This window comes from Urocitellus parryii, chromosome 1 (genome assembly GCF_045843805.1).
Source record: "Urocitellus parryii isolate mUroPar1 chromosome 1, mUroPar1.hap1, whole genome shotgun sequence".
Taxonomy (NCBI): domain Eukaryota; kingdom Metazoa; phylum Chordata; class Mammalia; order Rodentia; family Sciuridae; genus Urocitellus; species Urocitellus parryii.
In genome coordinates, this window is record NC_135531.1 from 103339239 (window position 1) to 103362146 (window position 22908).

The 22908-nt window shown below is 41.6% G+C and overlaps 1 protein-coding gene across 3 annotated transcripts in view; it reads left to right on the plus strand.

Annotated features, from left to right (window-relative positions):
- The window catches only part of Arhgef37 (Rho guanine nucleotide exchange factor 37), a 49978-nt gene that overhangs the window by 7285 nt on the left and 19785 nt on the right, over positions 1–22908 (plus strand). For 2 of the 3 annotated variants that reach the window (XM_026384440.2, XM_026384442.2), the window contains exons 1-3: positions 11094–11818; positions 13205–13328; positions 16585–16732. In XM_026384440.2, the coding sequence (XP_026240225.2) occupies positions 11612–11818; positions 13205–13328; positions 16585–16732 (479 nt within the window). In that variant the 5' untranslated portion in view covers positions 11094–11611. Of the gene's footprint in view, positions 1–11093; positions 11819–13204; positions 13329–16584; positions 16733–22908 lie in introns of those variants that run through there. The other variant, XM_026384441.2, reaches the window with a different exon arrangement.

The window sequence follows — 22908 nt, forward strand, 5'->3', positions numbered from 1 at the left end:
CCTTCCGAGTAGTTGGGATTACAGATGTGCACCACTATACCCAGCCATAATTTTTTTTGGTAACAGTTTTATTGAGATAATTCATATCATATAATTCACCCATTTAAAGTGTGCAAGTCAGTGGTTGTTTAATATATATTCACAGACCTGTGCACCCATCACCACAATCAATTTAGAACATCTTCATCATCCCTAAAAGAAACTCTGTACCCTTTAGCCACACTCCAGTCCCCACCCCTTCAGCCTTAGACAACCATTCATCCTTTTTTTTTTTTTTTTTTGGTCTCTGTAGAGTTGCCTATTCCAGACATTCCAAACAAATGGAATCATGAAATATGTGGTCCTCCATGACACCTTCTTTCACTTAGGGTAATGTTTTTAAGATTCATGCATGTTGTAGTACGCATCAGCACTTCATTCCTTTTTATTGCCAAATAATGATATTTTTAAAGAAATAGAAGTGTGTTTCTTTCCTATAAAAATGTGTTTATAGCCTGTGCTATAACTTTTATTACACAGGCTATAAACTAAAGGATAGTAGAATGCTGCTTCAAAGAGGTCTTGCCAGGCCTACTTGGAGGTCTAGATTGCAATTACCCTAATGAGTAGTGCTATTTTCAATCTTTAGCAGTTTTCTGTAAAATACCACCTATGTTTTTTTTTTTTTGTTTTGTTTATTTATTATTTGGCAACAGCTCTGACTCCTGGAACCTGGATAGCTCTCCTAAAAATTTATTTGGATCTCGTAAAGAAGCTAGGCACAAGCTAGTGAATATGCGGCTGGCCAGGGACAGTTAGGCAGGCCATGACAGTGTACATTGACAGGAACACAGTGGTGCACCAGAACAGATCCATTCCAGGATCTGTGTGGGCCCTTAGCCTCGGAACAACCTTGCCCTCCAAGACACTCAGTTTATATATTTATTCTCTGCTTAATGCTTATGGCAAAACACAGAAACTTGAACAACTGCTAACACAACTACAAGAGCCATCTTTTTAGCAAATATGTATTCCTTGTCAGTATTGTGAGGCTCAGAGGAGGATACAAGATGAGTAGGTACATTCAGGAGCAGTGACCCAGCACACCTGTAATCCCAGCTACTGTGGAGGCTGAAGCAGGAGAATCGAAAGCTTGAGGACAGCCTCAGCAACTTAGCAAGACCCTGTCTCAAAATCAAATAAAATGGCCAAATATGTACCTCAGTGGTATGGCACCCCATGGTTCAATCCCCAGTACCAGAGGGGAAACAAGATGAATAGGTGTTTATCTTGCCTCCAGAAGCCTAGTGTCTAGCCAGGAAGATGAGCCTAGTCATAAATATCCTGAGTCTAAGGTGGAATGGGATGCACGCCACTATAAATATTATGAAATAGTTTAGCTAGAAAATAACAAACAATAGAACAAATACCCACGTATTTATCTGCTAGCTTTGTTTAATTTCACATTTTTGTCATATTTGCTTCACATTTTTTTAGACAAACAGAACATCTCAGATACTCAGCAATAAAAGAAAGGAACTATTGATACACAGAATTGCATGAATCTCCAAGGAACTGTGCTGACTGAATAAAGTCATTCCTAAAAGGTTACATACTGAGTGACTCTATTTATGTAACTTTCTTTTTTTTTTTTTTTTTTTTTTTTGTTACTAAGGAATGAGGCCAGGGATGCTTAACCATTGAGCTATGTCTCCAGCCCTTTTCATATTTGAGACAGGGTCCCACTGAGTTGCTTAGGGCTTCGCTAAGTTGCTGAGGCTGGCTTTGAACTCTGCCTTAGCCTGCTGAGCGCCCAGCTACATAATTTCTTGAAATGATATGGTTATTAAATGGAGAGCAGATTTGTGGTTGCCAAGGGTAAAGATGACAGGGAGCCAAGAGGGTGAAGAGGCAATCTGGAGGATTCCTGGTGGAATGTTCCACTCCTTGGATGTATCAATCCCAGTGTAACTGTTATCTGGCGGGGGGACTATGTAAGGGTCCATGGATTTTCTCTGGATATCTTTTATTACTGCATCTGAATCTCTAATTATTTTAAAATAAAAGGTTTAACTTTTAAAAATCTCAAATACTATTAAGCTCCTTTGATACTCTCTTCAATTCCTTTCCCTTGGTTCCCTTTCCATAGGTTACTGCTATTCTGAATTTATTATTTCCATATCTGTTCCATATGTGTGTCTATCCCTAAGCAATATACAGCACTGTTAAACATATTCTAAAAGTTAGAATATGGTATCATACTGTATTGTTTTTTCCTTTCTTCTTCTCTTTTTCTCTATTTTTTAATTTAATTTTTTGTGGTACTTGAGATTGAACCTAGGGTTGCTCCACCACTGAGCTACATCCACAGCCCTTTTTCAGTTTTTTATTTATTTATTTATTTATTTATTTATTTTGAGATAGGTCTCACCAAGTTGCAGAATCTGGCCTCAAACTTTCAATCCTTCTGCCTCAGCCTCCTGAGTAGCTGGGAACAGGCATATACCACCACATCTGGTTTCTCTCCCCCCCCTCTTTCTTTCTTTATGATGTTTGTGGAGATATGCATGTTGAAACATGAATATATAGTTTATTCAACTTATACTCTTCAGAATTTCACTGGTGGTATGATTGTGTTATTTTCCTACCCTCCTGATGTTGGACATCCAGGCTCTTTCTAATTTTCTGTGATTACCAAAAGTGCTGCCGTCAACAGTCTTGTCCACATTCCTCATGTGTATGTGGAGACATTTCTTGAAGGCAGGATGCATCTAGGAGTAGAGCTGCCCTCTTCGAGTGTGTGTTTTGAACTTTTCTAGATACTGCCAAATTGCTTTTTAGAGTGGATGCAACAATTAAAATGATTATATCAGTATGTAAGACTTCTTAGCAGTCTACATTCATCTACCTGTTCATAGACACTTTTTTTTTTAACATTTTGTCAATTCTGATGAACATTTTGGTTTTAATAATTCAGTTGCCTTGTCACTGGTGAGTTCATCATCTTTTTGATGGTTATTAGCCACTTACATTTCTTCTTTTATGAATTTCCTGTTCTAATCTGTGTTAGCCAAGGTTTAGTTGCAGGTAACACACATTGTTCTATTTTAAGGAAAAAGAGATTTAAAAGAGGTTTATTAGGTACTTGTTGAAGGGTCTGGAGAAGTGGGCCACAGAATACACTGTAGAGATGAGTCCCAGAGCCATGCTAAAAGAATGGCCCTCCAAAGAGCTGCTGCCCTCTGCACCAATCAGGAAATTGGAGAATAGGGAAGCTGCTCTTCCAGATGCTGCTTCAGGATTCCAGGACTCTACCCATAATCTATTGCATTGTCAGAACTGTTGACTTCAGAACAATGCAGAACCTGCCTGGGTGAATGGGGTACCTGAAGCATTATCTTTCTTCCTACTTCACTCAGTTCTAAATTCCAAGTTCAAACAAAACCATCTGATTGATGGGACTGAAAATACTTCTTAAACTCTTAGCAGTTAGGGAATTTGAGAAATTGGTTTTTAGCTCTCCAGTTTCAGTATAACAGTAAGACCCAATAGAAGGAGGTTGAAACTGATGGTGACTGAATTAAAATAATGTATTCTCAAAAGTGTCTTTTGTCTATTTTTCTACCAGATTGCCTTATTTTAATGATTCTTAGCAGTTCTATATATAGTTTAAATTTTTGTTTAAATTTTATAGTTTAAATTTTAAATTTTTGCAGGCTACTTTCATTAGCAGTATCTTCTCCTGATCTGAGGCTTTTTTTTTTTTTTTGATCATGGAATTGCTTGGAAAACAGAGCATTTCAATGTGAATATAGTCAGATTTATCTACCTTTATTAATCTTTTTGTTGGGGGTTTGTACATTGTATTTTTGTTGAAGAAATCCTTCCCAATCTGGAAAGCATACAAACATTTTCTTTTAAAACTTTTAGCATTTCACATGTAATTTTTTAAAGCCATCTAGAATTTATTTTGAGTGCTATATAGGATTCTATTTATTTGTCTTTCTATATGGGAAGCCAGTTATCCCATGGACCATCCTTTTACTGATCACTTATGAAACTTCTATCATATCAAGTTTCCCTATTCACTATGGTCTGTTTCTGGGCTTTCTAATCTGTTCCACTAATCTTTTTTCCTACCTCTGTTCAATACCACACTGCTGAATTACTATGGCTTTAAAATAGTAAGTCTTGATACATGATAGGACAAATCTCTTTGTGTAGTTCTTCAGAATTTCCTTGGCTATTCTTAGACCTTTATTTTTCCATATGTATGTGAGAATTATTTTACTATGCCCTATTTAAAAAAAAAAACTGTTTGAAGTTTTATTAAAATTGTATTGAGGGAGCCAGGCACACCTGTAATCCCAGTGGCTTGGAAGGCTGAGGCAGGAGGATCACTAGTTCAAAGCCAGCCTCAGCAGAAGTAAGGCGCTAAGCAACTCAGTGAGACCCTGACTCTAAATAAAATAGGCCTGGGGATGTGGCTCAGTGGTTGAGTGATATGAGAGAGAGAGAGAGAGAGAGAGAGAGAGAGAGAGAGAGAGAGAGAGAGAGAGAGAGAGAGAGAGAGAGTGAAGGGCTGGGGGCTGTAACTCAGTGGCAGAGCTCTTGCTTAGCACATGTAAGGCACTGGGTTTGATCCTTAGCACACATAAAAATAAATAAATAAAATTAAGGCATTCTGCTCATCTACAACTACAAAAATTTTTTTAAAAATTGTATTTAGTCACTCTGCAAGGAATTTTCATCTTTATGATAGCTTTCTATCTATGATCATGGTATATTTCAATTTGTAGTTGATTCCTAAGTGTATTTTACTCAAGTTTTATAATTTTCTCCATAAGCATCTAATACATGTTTTGTTTAGTATATTTAAGGAGTAAAAATTATTGTTGATTGTTACTACATTAACAATTAATTAAAGATTTTTTATTATTATGCTTTTATCTTCCTTTGAATTACTAATGTTGGTGTTTATATATAGTTTTACTTTTGAATATTAATCTCTGCAAAATTGTAGGATTCCCATTTTTTAAATAAATTTAATGGTTTCTTGCTTGTTGTGCTACCTGGGGCTGAGGATTGAAGTGATGACGAAGCCCTCAGGTGAGCTAGGAAGGCTCCTCATACTTTTTGTATCCATTCGTGGTCTTGCTGATTTGTTTGTCACCTGTCCTGCATCCTGGCTCCAGGTCAGAGTTAGACAAGCACCTACAGTGAATGACTTCGACCTCAGCTGAATGAGCTCTCCCCCAGGTGTGGCTGTCTCAGGACCATAGTAGAGCAGGATTCCTTATCTACTAACTTTCTATGGCATCATGGTTCATGAACATCCATTAGCAATTCTCACTGAAAGTTCAATCACATATGATCTGGTGCATTTAGATTTCACTGGCCATATCCCAATATCATGCTTCAGGATTCCAGGACTCTACCCCTAATGTATTGCATTATCAGAACTATTGACTTCAGAACAATGCTGAACCTGCCTGGGTGAATGGACACCTGAAGCATTATCTTTATTCCTACTTCACTCAGTTCTAAATTCCAGGTTCAAACAAAACCACATTCAAAGAAAGTTTCTGATAAATTTTGTGATGAGAAGATGAGGTAATAATAGTCATGAATCCAGAAGGCCAGTAGGACAGAAATGGTCATTGTCATGTGAGGTTGAATACTTGGAAATCCTTCCAAGAGTGTTATGTAGGGACAGTTTTTTTCCCTGGTTGGATCATAAAAACCACATTCCCTCCTGTTAAGTGTGGGAATTCAGCTGTAATTCCTGGACTGTGAAGTAACCTGATCGTGGTGCTGAGATTGCCTGAGGACCTCGCTGCTTCTGACAAGTTGGATAAATGCCTGTGGATATCATCTTTTACCATTTTCAATATGATCCTTTTAAATGACATATTTCCTACACTGTCCCTATTTATGAAATCTTTAGGTGGGAAAAATGGTCTTCCCAGTTTTTAAAATTTGCAACAAAGACAATTTGAAAGAAATAAGGTTTTGTAGTTCTTTTTTTCAATATTTATTTTTTAATTGTAGTTGTCCACAGTACCTTTATTTTATTTATTTATTTTTATGTGGTGCTGAGGATTAAACCCAGGGCCTCACATGTGCTAGGTGAGCGCTCTACTGCTGAGCTACAACCCCAGCCCCAAGTTTTGCAATTCTTTTTCTTTTTATTTTTTAGTTGTAGATGGACACAATTCCTTTTATTTCATTTGTTTATTTTTTGTGGTGTGGGGGATCGAACCCAGTGCCTCACGCATGCTAGGCAAGCACTATACCACTGAACCACAACCCCGTCCCAAATTTTGCAATTCTTAAAAAAAAAAAAAAAAAAGTTTAAGAAATTCTTTTTCTTAGAAGCATAATTTTAGACTCATTTTAAAAATATATTTATTATTTTTATGTGGTGCTGAGGATTGGACCCAGTGCCTCACACATGTGAGGCAAGTGCTCTAACACTGAGCCCTAGCCCCAGCCCCAGACACGAGAAGCATATATTTTAAGGAGATGGATAGTTCTGTTTATTATGAAAAGCAGACAATTCTACAGTGTATGTTATAAAAAACAGCCTGTCTTCCTTCATTTCCTTCCTGTCCCAGCTACCAAAAGAGAACTCCTTCCATTGTTTTTGGCTAATTGTTTTAGAATTTACCCCCTTATCTTTAAAAAGCACATGCAGGGAAGTTTTATACTTTCCCTCAGAAAGTTGAATATTTAAGTCTTCTGAAATAAAATGGCAGTAGATTAACAGGAGAAAGACATAGCAAACTTATATGATCATAGTTGTGCCTGACATAGAAGCCTTCAGACTGGAGCTCCAGTGGAGCTACCTGACTTTATGCTTAGGTTTGTGGAGCACACACACTATGTAGAAAACTAATTGTGCAAAAACGGTATGAGCTAATAGTAATAGAGTGAGTAGAGAAACCCAGCAAGACCTGTTTGTTCAGATTCTTCTTGGTCCCTCAGTTGTAGCATTTCTTCATTAAGGGGACAGAACAGGACTTTTTTTCTTTTTTCTTTTTCCTTTTTTTTGTACTGAGGATTAAACCCAGGGCCATGCTATCATGGAGTCACATTTCCAACCCTTTTTATTTTAAGAAAGGCTCAGAATTGCCCAGGCTGGCCTCAAATTTGCAATGCCACTGCCTCAGCCTCCTGAGCAACTGGGATTACAGGGATGTACCACTGTGCTCAGCCTGGACAGGACTCTTTCTTTTCTGCATAAAAGTTGTTCTAACAATTGTTTTGTTTTGTTAGTTGATTGGTTTCTTAGTTTTCTATGTATTATCTATGTAATTATTCCTAATTAAACACCAAATTCTGTATCAATTCAATAAACCAGCCTATAAGACATTCTAGAACCTTCTGCAGTTCTCTAGTCCAGATTGTGCCCTCTGCCTGGAGCCAACTACCAAAGCCTAGGATTTTTCCTCACCTATTCTGAGGATTCCTTTGGTCCTTCCCTCTCCAGTGTTTAGTTACCATATCCTGAATCTTCCTCTTTCTTATTTCTTTGTTTTTGTGGAACAAATTCTCCAGTAGTTTTCCAAGAACAGATTCTCTAGGCTTTCAGAATCCTGCAACTTCTCCACAGCATGTTTAGATGTGGAAAAAACAAAAAACAAAGACAAAACAAAACAAAAAAAACTTATCCTTCTTGGAACTTGTACTTCCTAGATCTAAGTTATTCAAATCTTTTATAAATTCTGGATAGTTTCCAGTCTTAACTCTTCAAATATTGCCTCTCTTTACTTTTTTCTCATGTACTGGGGATTGAACCCAGGGGCACTCTACCACTAAGCTATATCCCCAGCACCCCCCTTCCTTTTTTTTGAGACATGATCTCACTAAGTAGTGGAGGCTAGCCTTGGACTTGTGGTCCTCTTGTCTCAACCTCTTTAGTCACTGGAATTACAGTTGTGCCCCATGGCTCTCAGTACCCTTTTTAGTATTCTTGCCTTCCAGGACTTGCATTTGTTATGTGGATTTTTTTTTTAATTTGAGCATCCATATCCCTTATATTTTTCTCTAGTATTTTCCATATTTTTATCTCTGTTTAACAATCTGGAAAATTTCTCCAGATCTATCTGCCCTTTTAGTCTTTGTTTTTCCTTAGTGTCTTCTTAATCTGTCTAATCAGTTTTTTTTTAACTTCAAAGACTAAATTTTCAATTTCTGTAAGTTGCTTTAAAAAATCATATAGGTTTTCATTTTTTGTAATGCCTTTCATTTCCCTTTGTATTATCATTTCTACCTGATAATTTGGGGTCTAATCTTGCTCCTCATTGCTTTGTGCTCACTTATTACAAGAAATGGTCTTCTCGTAATTCTGAAATCCAAACTCATTTGAAGGACATGGTTATCTGTAGCTTAGGTTAAGATGTGTCCTCCTGGAGATATGTTATTTCTTTTTTTTTTTTTTTTAAAGAGAGAGTGAGAGAGGAGAGAGAGAGTGAGAGAGGAAAGAGAGAGAGAGAGAGAGAATTTTTAATATTTATTTTTTAGTTCTCAGCGGACACAACATCTTTGTTTGTATGTGGTGCTGAGGATCGAACCCGGGCCCCACGCATGCCAGGCGAGCGCGCTACCGCTTGAGCCACATCCCCAGCCCCGAGATATGTTATTTCTCCTATAGCTGTATCCAGTGTCCTAGGTCAGAGACCTGATTCCACGGGTTCCAACAAACCAGATTCATCCATTTACCCCCCAAACCAAACAGAAAGGTAATGGTGAAAAGCCGAAAAATAGATTTAATCAATGTGGCCATATTGGGAAGGATAAGTGAGATCAAATAGCTCAGCTCTGCCATGAGCTTTAGGTTTAGTTGGAGGAAGAATTGGGGCAAGGGATGAGAAGTGTGCCTAATTAAGCAATCTTCCTCAAACTGGTGTGGTTGATCATTATTTGAGTTCTGGTTCTGCCAGGTGGCTCTGGAGAAGTTCTTATCTCTTGAGGGGGCAATTTCCACTTGCTGCTCAGGAGGTTTATCTCTCAGACCTGTGATTCTGAAAAGGGGGTAATACAGTTCCCAGGAGATGATGGCCCCTGCTTGGGGGACAGTCTCATTGTGGGCGATGTACCTCGCAGTGTTCCTTGAAGGTGTAGGATGACAACTGAAGACTTCTAGGTGCAACTCCAGGAATGTGAGCCAGGAATCTGTAAAAGCTGACAGTCAAATGTCCCTACAAGGGCTGGGGTTGTGGCTCAGTGGTAGAGCACTTACCTGACATGTGTGAGGCACTGGGTTCGATTCTCAGCACCATATATAAATAAATGAATAAAATAAAAGTCTATCAACAACTAAAAAAAGTATTTAAAAAAAGGAATGTCCCTGCAAATCTTGTCCTAGTCTTGAAGGGGGACAAAACAGGTTAGATCAATTTAGGGCTAATAAACCTTGGGTTAGCAGTTTTGGATAAACAATCCTTAAATGGTTGACATGTCTCCCTGTAGAGCTGGGCAGGTCACAAAGTTTAAGGTAATAAAGGAGACAGATACAAAATGAAGGCAGAGATGCTAGACTTTTACATGTTACCTATGGGGCATCTGCTGGCCTAGGAAGAGAGTCACTGCTTTTGATAATGTCTCTGTTGTAATTCACCTTTTTTTTTTTTTTTTTTGGCAGTATTGGGGATTGAGCCCAGGGTTTCACACATGCCTGACAAACCCTCTACCACTGAGCCACATCCCCAACCCATAAAATTCCCCTCTTACCTTTTTTTCATTCAATCTGGAGGGAATTAGGGCATCAGCCAGTAGGGTTTCCTAAGTTTTCTGGCTGGTGGTAAACTGATGCATAAGAAAATGAACAAGGGTCTTTAAACAATGGCCAACTCATAAGTGAAAAAGGCCAGATGCTTAAGCTGAAAAGTAAATTTTGAAGCAGAATACAAGAGGGAGCCAAAGTCAGAAGATGTCTAATTCCATAAATTATGTACATGTAGGGGTCTTTTTCTTTTAAAGAGCTCCATGATTGTGTTTTTTCTTTACCTCTATTATGGCACACTTGCTTCTGGTTATGCCTTCCCCGTGGGTATTTTAAGACCCCAATTAGGCAGCCTCATGTTGGCCCCAAATTAACTTTTTTCCTTTTTCCTTTCAAGGTCAATGAGTTACTTTTAGGGACTTGTGGGGAGCTTCTTATCCTCTTTGGTTTTTCCTCTACCCATTGTGCCATCTGTGTGGGGTTGGGTTCAGGTCTTGAGGACCACATAGCTTCTGTTGGAAGTGTTGGGGGACATTCTCCTGCTCAGTGACCCTCCTTTTTGTAGAACATGCACTGATAACTCCTACTTTCTGGGATCTTTTTGATCCCTCTGATCAGGAGGTTGGGTGTCTCACTGGAATTGCAGGGCCCTTTAGAGGGATTGTGTCATTCCCTGCGTCCCAGCTGACCTAGGAGGCAGAGCGCCAAAATGTTGTCTGTCCCCTTAGTCCTTTTATTTTCCTTAATTTTGCCTCTAAGTCATTGTAGAAATCTAGAAGGCCAGTTCACCTAGGACCCAAACCAAGATGGAGAAGTATTTTTGACATTTTCTGTAAATGTGGGTGGACTTTCTTTCTTTCTTTTTTCCTGACCTATCATTTTACTGAAGTCCTGGGGGGTCCCAGATGGTTGAAGGAGTTTGTTAAGTCCCCAGTTTGCTGGGAGTGACCATGCTCTCTTCCCTGTGAGGACCACAGCTTCATCAGATGAGCTACTCCCTGCTCAGGTCAGTTCCCTGGGCTTTGGGCCTTGTGATTTCCTTAACTCTCTTGCAAGCTCTGTCATGCAGTTAAATTAAAGTTTATTATAGCTGACTTGGCATTCCTAAGCGTTTGGAAGTAGGAAGGTTTTTTTTCCAGGTCATCTTGTCCACATTATTTCCTGTATATTTTTAAATTTAGAGATAAAGGGGCAGTGGGAGTTTCAGAAAAGTACAGCTGGTGGAGTGAGAAGGGGGAGGACCAGGAATGGCCTAAGAGAAGATGCATGTTGGAGAATAGAGACACAGGGGTATAGAAGCACAAAAGCAGGGTAGGACTAGGCAGGTATGGAGCAAAGTAATGCACTTGCTTCTGCTGGAGGGGAAATGAGGCTGAATGGACCACTGAGCAGCAGGGAGCTATTAAAAGCCTTACAACAGGGAGCACTGTGATCACGGCTTTGTTTCAGGGAGTTTAAACTGGAAACATGTTCAGAATGAGCGCATATGGTTGGCAGCAGGAGAGAGGTGTGGATTTGGAAGGATGATCCTAGAGTCTGGGGAAGTAGTCCAGGTGATAGGTTGTATGTCCTGATGGCATAACAGGGTGGGGGGGGACCATCAGGAGAGAGAGAGGAGGAGAAGCACTGAGCTGAACCAGATGAAGAAATCTGGGTCAAGAGCTGGGGCGAAAATAGAAGAGCCAGGAAAGCACATTGTCTGAGTCCTGGGAAATGAATTTAAAATGTCAGCAGTTGATCTGAGCTGTTGTCTGCCTTTTTATATAGTCCAGATACTGCCCCTAAAGGCTAATCAACACTTCATCTTGACTCTGTTGTACGAGATGTTCTTAGATCTCTTGATGAATAGTTGTCTTCAAATTAGGGACAGCATTTCCCAGTAGTGCTCCCTGGAAATGAATCAGGATGGTTTTGTTTTTCCCAGAACCTGAGGACATGAGTGATCATGAGACCACCTCCAGGCCAGGGAGTCCGGACGAGGAAGGTTGCAGCTCTGAGGACAGACGGTTGCTCCATCAGAGACTGGCTGTCAGGGAGCTCCTGGACACTGAGGTCTCCTATTTGCACATGCTTCAACTCTGTGCCTCCAACATCAGGGGCCGCCTCCAGCAGGTACTTGGGTGGGGCCACCCATAGGCCATCCTTATAGGGGTACATGTGGGTGTGCTTCTGAGACCTCACATCTGTCCTGGGTCAGGCCTGATGGAAAGGAAGCATGTGAGTGTTAAGTCTGAGTGTTCAATAAGCCCCAGGACTACCATTTACTGGCTCTCCAACCTCCAGCAAGGCCTTGGATAGCTTAGAGTCACTCTGTATTTATTCACGGGCTAATGGGGAGAGGAATAAGCCCCTCAGAATTAATTGAGCTAATGGACAAGCCCTTTTTCAATTTAGAACAAATTGCTTAAACTGACCTACATTCTAATTGTCTCATTTCACAGGGTGATGACTTGGAGAAATCAGCACTCTCGTGGGTTTCTATTATAGTGTTCGCTTTTTGCATCTTTTTTACCCCCGATTTTAAAAGCAATATAGGATCTTGCTATAGAATTTCAAGTATGCAAGCTCCAGAACAGCAAAGGCTTTGTTTAATTCAGTATATCCCAGTCTGGATACATAAATAATGGACGTTCAATTAGTGATTTTTTTTTTTTTTTGAGTACTGGGGATTGAACCTAGGGGTGCTCTACCAGTAAGCTATATCCCTAGCCCTTTTTATTTTAATTTTTTTATTTTGAGACAAATTTCTTTCTTTATTTTATTTTACTAACTTGCTGAGGCTGGCTTCGAACTTGCAGTTCTCCTGCCTCAGCCTCAAATCATGGGGATTAGAAGTGTGCACCATCACACTTGGCTTGATTAGTGATTCTTGAATGATTATAAATAACAAAATAGATAATGTAGAAGATAAAAGACCTCTATTATTTTACCCTTCAGAATAATAGGCACTAAAACAAACATATATGTTGTTTTTCATTTTAGCAAAAATAAGAGCATACATACTATAGACGTTGTACCACATTTCCCTCTTGACGTGCACCCAGCTCACACTTTGGTGCTGATGTGTTACATATAGATGTCCTGCATCCTTTTTCACGGTAGTGTAGCCTGGTTAATAGGGGCTGGAGTTTGGTAATGATGGTATATGCCAAGTATGTCAGAGCTGGCAAGAAATCTAACTTCCCATTGTCAGATGACAGATGGAGAAACAGGGAGAAAAAAAGTGACAGTTGGCAGCAGACCTAGGAATGAAGCCCTCGTTCAGCCTTTTTTGCATGCTGAGTACTCCATGTCTTCCTTTCTCCTTGCAGAGTAGTGAAAAAAACATAATTTGTAAATTTCAAATCCTTGCAAACAGGCAGTCTTCCTGGGTGGTGGGACACTGATGCTGTGAGAGGTTGAGGCTACTCTGCAAAGTCACAGGTAGTCCCTCTACCAGACTCCCAGCGACCTCCTTGGGCTTCTTTGTTTTTTTTTTTTTGTTTTGTTTTTTTTCAGCTGCCACAGGGAGATCTGGATGTCCTGTTCTCAAACATGGATGAAATCATCCAGGTGAGCAGTAGATTTCTTCATGGTCTGCAGGAGACGGCCTCCAAGGAAGAGGAGCAAGTATACCTAATTGGTAAGCAGAAAACCTAGGGAGTTATTGGCCTTCACTTTCTGTGGAACTGTCCTTAGCACATGGTCATTGCAGATTGGGGGGGGGAACGGGCTTTAGAATTCTATGCAAGTGTGTCTAATTGGGAGTCTGGTTTGGGGATCCCTGAAACACAACATGTCAGAGGCAGTAGGGTCCTCGAATCATATCTGGTCCCTGTGACCTAATCACCTCTTAAAGGTGCAGCCATGTGCCAGATCAGGCTACTCTGGCTCCTGCTTGCTAAACTTCTCTTCCCAGGCTGTGCTATGCAAGGAAAGCCCTTTTCCTATGGGGTAGCAACAGCATTTTTAAAGATTTCTGGACCTCAGGCAAGACTTTTTTGGTAGTGGGGATGGAACCCAGGGCCTCACACATGCTAGGCAGGCAGTCTACCACTAAGCTACATCTTCAGCCCCACAACAGTCTTTTTAACAGACTTCTTTTTCTCCTAAATGAGTCAGGACAAGAAGGGGAGGGAAAAGCCTTTACCTTGGTGTCCTGGACATCCTGCTTTTCTCTCCACTCTCTGGGAATTTTTCTTCCTTTGCTCTTCAGTTACTGAAACTCCCCTGTCCCTGTCCACAGTGGTGTGACAGTGTCTTTAACATGTTCACATTCCTGAGAACATCCCTATGTTGAGAGAATGGAGAAACTGCTCTAGGTTTTGTGGCCAGGTCCACACTGGCTCTCAGTGGAGTTGCTCTGCAGCTGGCTGACCTCCTTCTACCCCACAGATTCTCCCCAGATACAAGCTTTGGGGGTCTCCTTTCTTGGTCATCTTCTTCCTGACCCTGGGCCTTCTCCCAGGAGTTATCCCTGAGGATTTGCTGGATTGCACTAGTGAAGGTCCTGGGGTGGTGATGTCATGTGTGGAAATTTACTGAGAACCATCTGATGGTCCCAAAGGAGGCCTGGTTAGAGACCCAGTCTATGACTTTGGCAGGCAGAAAAGTCACCTGTCCTGCCTGTGGCCCTGGTTCCCACCTCCCTGTTGTGGTTAACACATTTGTCTTCATTCTTACCACTTTCTCACTGCTGGGCCACCAAATGCTCTTCAGGTTTGTTTTGTTTTGTTTTTGGTACTGGAATTTGAACCCAAGGGTGCTCTACCACTGAACTATACCTTCAGACCCCCGACCTTTTAGAGCACTTTTAGGCTTATAGAAAAAATCGCTGCAGTCCCAAGAGTCAGAGCTATACACAAAAGTAATTTTAATGAAGCATGGCTCCCCTCTCTCTCCTCCCTACTGGGCCACCACTATTCCCTCATTCTTCATGCCTTGTTCCTTCTGCCCACTATAAGCCACCAATCTCATTAGTTTTTTTTATTTTAAAACATGAAACACCTCATGAATTGCACTTCACTCTTCTACAGGGGCTGTGCTAATTTTCCCTATGCTTTGCAGCTTAGTGTACATGTTCCCGAAATTGAGCTGAAATCAGATCACATCACCCCTGCTCAAAACCCTCCATTTGCTTCCTGCCACCCTTGTAGAATGCAATCTGGACACCTTAAGATGGCAAGTAAGATTAGCATAACTTACTGTGCCTCACTCCATCGGGGCCCTCCATGATGGGGCTTTAGTCTCCTGTTCATTTCCTCCTTATGTCCTTGTTCGCTGTGCTCCAGCTGAGCTCCCTCATGCAGAGACTCCCCTGCCTTTGGGCTCTGTCTTTGTTCATCCTACGCCAGAAAACTGCGCTTGCCCTGAGTTCCCAGGGCTGGTTGCTTCCAGTCTCTAATAGATGCTCGCTTGTATCCTCATGGAGTCTTTCCCCAAATAGATTCCCTGCCACTCTCTCTTTATTTTACTTTGTTTTAATTTGTGACACTCATCACTACCTCGTGTATGTAGTATACAGTCATCCCTTGGTATCTGCAGGCTGCAGGTTTCAGGACCCTGTCAGATACCGCAATCATAGATAGCTGTTGTACTTCATTGCTTGCGGGGAATGACAAGAAGAAAAGCCTGGGTGTGTTCAGTACAGACACATTTTTCTTTTTGAATATTTTTGATCTTCGGTTGTTTGAGTCCATGCGTACAAAACCTATGGATATGGCGGGACTGCCGTATTTATTGCCTGTCTTCCCCAGTAAGCTATGAACCCCTGAGGCAGGGGCTTTGTTTTGTTCACAGAGCTTAGCAGAGTGCCTGGCACATAGTCAATAAATAAGTAGTTGGTCAATATTTGGTGAGTGAAATTTATTTCAGGTGCTTTACATGTATTATTTCTCTCTCTCTTTCTCTCTCTCTCTCTCTCTCTCTCTCTCTCTCTCTCACACACACACACACTATTGGAAGTGAGTACTAACTTTATGCCTATTCTATAGATGAGAAAATGCAGGGTCAGAGGAATCAAATCTTTCCCCAGGTTACAAGACTGGGGAAAGTCTGCCCCATGATGTGGCCTTAGTTCTTTCTAATGCTAAAGCCTTCACTTGTTTGCAACTACCTACCTGTACTATGCTGCCTGTACTGCACCATGTATTCCTTGGTACATTTGGGGGTTCCTGACTATATTTGCTGCACAGAATTAACCACAAAGATAAAATGAGCTGATGGTCACTAGTGTGTTTTGTAAGCCATAAGGCAGTTCTAACTGTGGGCATCTTTGCTATTATTGCAGCAATTGTAGCTACTGTTTATTCTGTATAGGTTGATGATACCTAATCTTTTTTTTTTTATTAGCTACACATGACATTACAGTGATCTTAATCTTAAAATCCAAAACCTGAAACTCTTCAAAGTATAGTTTTTGAGTGCTGACATGATGCCGCAAGTGGAAAATTCCACACCTGACCTTCTGTGATGAGTCATGGTCAAAACACAGGCACACTAAAAATATGGCATAAAACTACCTTTAGCCTGTGTGTACAAGGTCTATATGATACATAAATGAATTTTGTGTTTAGTCTTGGATACCACCCCTTAGATATCTCATAATGTATGTGCAAATACATTATGATCCCACGATTCTGGTCCCAAGCATCTTAGATGAAGGATACTCAAACTGTACTAGGAGGTTACAGCTTGGGCACTTCACCATTGTGTCACTCAGTCCTTCAGCAACATTACGGAACAGATAAATAGACAGAAATAGGAGATCACTTGCCCACAGCAACATGTTGGTGAAGCCTGGCAGTCTCACCGCAGAGCCAGGTAGCTCACCTTCTGCCTCCTTCCTCTAAGCAAGAGGACATGCCCTTGATAATCCCTTGTTGCTTGTTCGTTGTTAGGTAAATTATTTTTGGAATTCCAAGAGGAGTTTGAGCGAGTCTATAAGGTCTATTGTGCCAGCTATGACCAGGCCTTGCTGCTGTTGGAGACGTACCGGAAGGAGCCGGAGCTGCAGCAGAAGATCCAGACCACCATTGAGGCAGTGGTGTGAGTAGCATTGAACCCTTGCTCTTGCCCCACTGACCTTGAGCTCAGGGGGACAGTTCCCATCTTAGCCCTATTTGGGGTTGCTCATGCTGCTTCAGGAGTGTGTTAATATCAGTACCTTTATAGTCAGCACAGGCCAGGCCATGCTGGCTGCTGAAACAAATGGCTCCCAAATTGCAGTGGTTTCAAATGGCAAAGGTTGATATCTTTTTTATGCTCCATCTCGGGCTCTTTCCTTTATCACCCTCACTCCAGGAGGCATGCTCATAGCAGCCACCCTCTGGGGTGTTGGCAGAAGTTATGGCAAGGGAAGAAGGAGCTCTAGAAGTCAGTCACTGGTATTAAATGCTCTGGTACAGAAATAACACCCATTGCTTCCACAGCTCATTTGCTAGGATTAATCACTGCTGTATCCACCTGCTAGGAGGTGGGGAGCCCCATCCTGCCATGTATCCAGAGGCAAAAAAGCAGAAACACTTAGTGAATAACACTCATGCTACTTCAGAGAGGGGCAGTGACATGGTGGGAACCAGGAACCAAGGGTTATCAACAGTGGGGTTGGGAAGCAGGTGTGTATCACTTTGGGCCCCCTTTTTACAGGTGGCTGAAGCCCATATAAAAATGTGTCAGAACTGTCCCCAGTTGCCTCACAGCCCAGAGCTGGCACCATGTGTAGACACTCCAGATAAAGAAATGCAGGGAAAGTATTTTTTAATTTAAATTTTGAATGAATAACTTAGTTATATGAGTCAAAAACTGTAAAACATAAATATTAATATAGCAAAAGAATCTTCCCAACCCCGACCCTTCATCTACCCGGTTCCTATCCCCAAAGTTAAGGTAACCACTTTTAAATATTTCATGTCTCTTTGTGTAGTTCCTTTTTGTACATACAAGCAATTGCAAATATATACACTTATTTTCCTGATTTTTAAATGAAAGTTTTATCTTTTTAAAAATTTTTTTGTGATACTGGGGATTGAACCAGGCAGGCACTAGGCAGGTTATTTGCCCACCGATCAACTCCCCCAGCCCAGTTTGTGTCATTTAAAAAAAAAATCTCAATTATGCATATATCTCCCTTGGAGGTCTTTCTATTTCAACCCTTAACATTCATGGCCCTTTGACCTTCAGGCACCCTTCCACGAAATATCTGGGCTACAGTATTTAACTGGTCTCTGGATAGACACTTGGTCTGTTTCCATTCTTTTGATATTGCAGAGAGAGCTACAATGTTTATTCCCCAAACCTAAGTCATTTTCCTTGGTGTAAGTATATTTGTAAGGTATGTTTCCAGAAATGTAACTGCTAGTTCAAAGGAAATATATATGGATAATTTTGATACACTTAAATTTCTCTCTGTAAAGGCAATGTCAATTTACATACCCCTTAGCAACAGGTCAGAGTGCCTGTTGTGGTGTCCCAGTGTGGTTTTATTTTGCATCTATAGGTTTGTCATCTTTTTTGTTTACTTAAGAGTCATTTTTCCTTTCCTGCAAAATTTTTCTCTTTCTTTTCTATATTAAAAAAAGAGGGCTGGGTTGTGGCTCAGTGGTATAGCAAGCACTTGCCTAGCATGTGTGAGGCATTGGGTTCAATTCTCAGTTCTACATATAAATAAATAAATAAATAAAATAAAGATTCATCAACAACTAATATATATATATTAGGCCCTGGAACTAGGCTGCCTGGTGGCGGATCTGGTGGCCCCCTTATATATATATATATATATATATATAAAAACAAGAATTATAACTGGGTGCTGTCTTGCATACCTATAATCCTAGCTACTCAGGGGGTTGAGGCAGGAGGATTGCCAAGTTCAAGGCCAGCCTTGGCAACTTAGTAAAACCCTGTCTTAAAAGAAAATAAATTAAATAAATAAATAAAAAGGAGACAGGTACACACCTGTAATTCTAGCAGCTTGGGAAGCCGAGGCAAGAGGATCATGAGTTCAAAGTCAGGGGCTGGTGATGTGGCTCAAGCGGTAGCGCGCTCGCCTGGCATGCATGCGACCTGGGTTCAATCCTCAGCACCACATACAAACAAAAGATGTTGTGTCCGCAGAAAACTAAAAAAAAAAAAAAAAAAAAGAGTTCAAAGTCAGCTTCAGCAACTTAGTGAGACCCTGTCCCAAAATAAAAAAAAATACAAAAGGACTGGGGATGTGAACCTAGGGATGGGTTTAATTCCTTGTACAATAAATAAATAAATAATAATAATTTAAAAATTAATTAATTAAAAAAAAAAGAAAAAGAAGGATTTGGGATTTAGCTCAGTGGTAGAGTGCCCTAGGTTCAATGACCAGTAAAGAAAACACAGAAAAGGTTATATCTCACCCAGGACAACTCACCAGATGGAGGCAGATGAAGGTCATTTTCTGGAAACCAGAGTACTATAGGAAGGATAGAGCTATTATTATTAATTCATTTTACTCATATATCCCTTTTACATCCAAGAGAAAGAGAGTGTAGATTCAGGTCTTTACAGATGGGATTATCACAGGGGGAACCTCCAGCCACCTCCTCTCCTCCTCTGCCTTTGCTCCCTCTCCTCAGTCTCCCTCTTTCCACCAAATTCTCCTTCTCAAGTACCCAGATCCCAGCTCCTCCCTGCCTCCAAAAAAACCACACTCATTTCCCCCTTGTGGGTCTTACAGATGCAGACCTCTGCAAGGATCACTAAATACATTTCTGTAGGAGTTAGGCAGGGTTCAGAAGTCAGGGAGGTGAGGCTCTAGCTGTAGGACAGGAAAGCCATGGAGGCTGGTGCCGGAGAATGGCACACCTTGTGTGAGCTGGCTGCCACACAGCCTTGGGGCACTGCTGCTGTCAGGTAGCTTCTGCTGAATAATGAACCACCCCAAACACAGTGGCTGAGAACAGATGTTTATTTAGTTCACACTAAATATTAGGCATATTAGCAACGTAACTGGGCTGAGCCAATGGTTCTTCTGGTCCTGGCTGAGCAGCCCCATGAAACTATAATTACTTGGATGGGCTCTGTCTTGTATCTGGGACATTGGAACTGACTTACCCTCATCCCGTGGGCTCTCTTCTTGCAGGCTGCCTTGTTCAGGCGATGGTTACAAGGCTCTCCGGATTAGGGGGGCAGGCAAGGCCTGTGGAGTCTTGTTGTCACTCAGATCAAGTCCTAAGGCCAGTTCAGACTCAAAGGATAGGGAACACCTTCCCCTTCTTGTTGAGAATGGCTTCAAATTCAAGTTCAAAGGATTTGGAAAACAGGGAGGGAAACTGTTGCAGCCATTTTTTGTGAATCATCTGCCTCTATAGTTAGGTGGGAATGTGAGTCCCCTGGGGCCTGAGCCTCTGTTTTTCACAGGAATCCAGAAACTTGGATGTAACACCTCCCAGGAGTTATGTGTTGGCATCTAGTTCAGACATGCTAGAAGCCCTGTAGGGCAGCCCTCGTTGGCACCAAGGCTGCTGTTTGTCTCACCTTCTGCCCTCTCAGCTTTTCTCATAGGCCCTGGAACTAGGCTGCCTGGTGGCGGATCTGGTGGCCCCCTTATCACGGAAGAGCTATTTCACATGTCAGAACCTAGTGTCCTTATGGGGAAGGTGGGAGTAATAACAGTACCTCCTGGAGCACAGACACAGACGCACAAGTGACACTCGATAAGTACTAGCTATTCTGGTTATGTTAGTGAGGCGGGGGTTGTATTTTCTCTGAGACCGCCCTGTGGTTCTTAACTCTGTCAGTCCCAGTGCCCCCTTTTTCTTAAGAAATATTAAATACATTTATTATCATGAGAACATGAAAGAAAAATCCTACCTATATACATAAATGAAAAATAAAGCACAATATAATGACTTAACTATAATACAGAGAAGAAATACAAGGAAAATAATTCCTAATAAAATAGTACCTATTTCAGTGTGTAAATCTTCAGGCATGGCAACACTTACAGATATAATGAAGCCATCAGATGCTGCGTCTGCTTCAAATAAATAAGGTTGGATTTAAGGAAAGAGAAGCCTGAAGCAGTTGTGTTCAAGGGGCCCAGGAAAATGAAGGAGCAGAGAGGGTACGTGCCCAGCGGCAGCAACTAGCTGTGCAAACAACTGTGACTTCCTTGCATTTGATAAGAGAAAGAAGAAAAGAACACGATGGAAGCACAGAAAATAGGACCCCCTGGGGAGGTGGAGAAAATGAGCCAGGGGGATATTGTTGCATGTGACCGGAGTCTTACATATAAAAGGAAGTGACTGGTAATTTCCAGAGTTGTGCTATGTGACTGGATAGAGTCCAGGTGTCACAAGCATATTTTGGTGTTTGAAATCGCAGCACGTTTCCAGGCCTGTGTTCAGGCTCTGGATGTTCAGAGGAACATGTGAATCGTGGAGCTATTCTTAGCAATGCGGGACTGTGCACGCAAGACATCCAGGGTACCTGGACACTGCCCAATAAGTGCTGGTCTCCCCCAGCCTGTAAGAGTACAAACTGCCCTCAGTAGGAACGTCTGGCTGCGTCAGTAATGAAGTTCTTCCTGGCTCTGGGTCTCCTCCCTCTTCCAACAATGGTCTTGGCTTTCTTGTGCTTATGACCACAGGATACTTCCCTGAGCTTGGCCAACTAGAATCACATTACCTGCCAAAAAAAACGGTCCTTTCTCAGTCTGTCAGGAGAGATGGTACCTCTAATTAGGAATCTTCTAATTTTGAATCTTTTTGATTCCAAAATGCATGCTGTCCTCTACCCTTTATTTGGGTGAGTGAGAAAGCAGGGTGTTCTGTTGATCCTCCCCCCACCCTATGGTGCTGGGGATGGGGGCGGGGACCCAGGGGTTACACTCCCCAGCCCTGTCCTGTCTTTTAAGGCAGCATTTCCCCCTGAGAAACCAAAGGGACCAAAGATTCATCCCTGTGGCCGGCGGAGGCTCCCTGTTAGGTAGGACCACCCTGGAGGCTCCTTGCAGAGGTGGATTGGTTAGTGTAGCACTAGCGCCCAAGTTCCAGAATGGCGGCTGAGGTAGCAGTCTGGAGAAAAACCTGCTTTTTTTTTTTTTTTTCCTTTACCAGTTACTTGTGTTTGTTTCAAATAAAAAAGACATAAATACTTATTGAAAAAACGAGACCATGCACAGATACGTAAAGTAAAAACTGCAAGCCCCTTCTCCCTGTCTCCCATTTCCTCATTCTTCCTCCAGCAGTGAACGTTGTCCATTCAAATTTTCTTCTGTATATTTGCAAATAGATGGATAGATTGGCAGGCAGAATTTTTAAGGTACTCCTACTACACAGGCTGTTCTAGAACTTTCTTTTTCATATAATCATAGCCATGAATATCTTTTTACAACAGTATGGGTAGTTCTCCCATGTTCTTTTTAATGCCTGCATAGAGTTCCTCCCAGGACAGTGACTAGATTCTGGTTTACTCCATCGTTCTCCTGTTGGTGGATTTGGGGTTGTTTCCAGTTGTTGGCAATCCTAGAGTTGCTGAGTAACTTCTACTTTTATCCTGGTTTGCTAGAACCAGTATTTCTGTGGGGTGGATTTCTAGGCTGGGGTTGATGGAGCAAAGGGTTTGTACATTTCACAAATTGCCCAAGGGATGACCCACGAGAGACTATAAAAAGCCCTCTTTCATCACATTCACCCAGCTCTGCATATCAGTTTTCAGGATATTTTCTCCCCTATCTGAAAGGCCACATAGAAGTTTCTTCACTAGGCTTAGGGATGCATGCTTGTAATCCCAGCCACTGGGGATGAGGGGGAGGCTGAGGCAAGAGGATTGCAACTTTGAGGCCAGCCTAGGCAACTTAGAGACCTGTCTCAAAATAAAATTTTAAAAAGGGCTGGGGAGGTAGTTCAGTGGTACAGTGCTTACCTCGCACATGTGAGGCTCTAGTTTCAATCCCCATGGAGCCAAATTGAAAACAAAGCATAATAAAACAAATTCTCTCCAGGTTACCTTAGAGAGCCTGTAAATGTGAGTGGCTGCCAGCACTCTGTAGTAACGCCATGATGATCATGAGGAAAGGGATGGAATCATCTCTTGAGGAGCCCTCACTGATTTGTAAGGTGACAGTTGTCCCCAGGAGGCAATTGGCTCTTTCCTGTGGAAAGCAAGCCCAGAGGATGGAGCTTTGCAAATATCTGCCAACTGTTTCCACCTCCACTGCCCACAGTTAGCCAAGCTCCAGGACTCCCTTG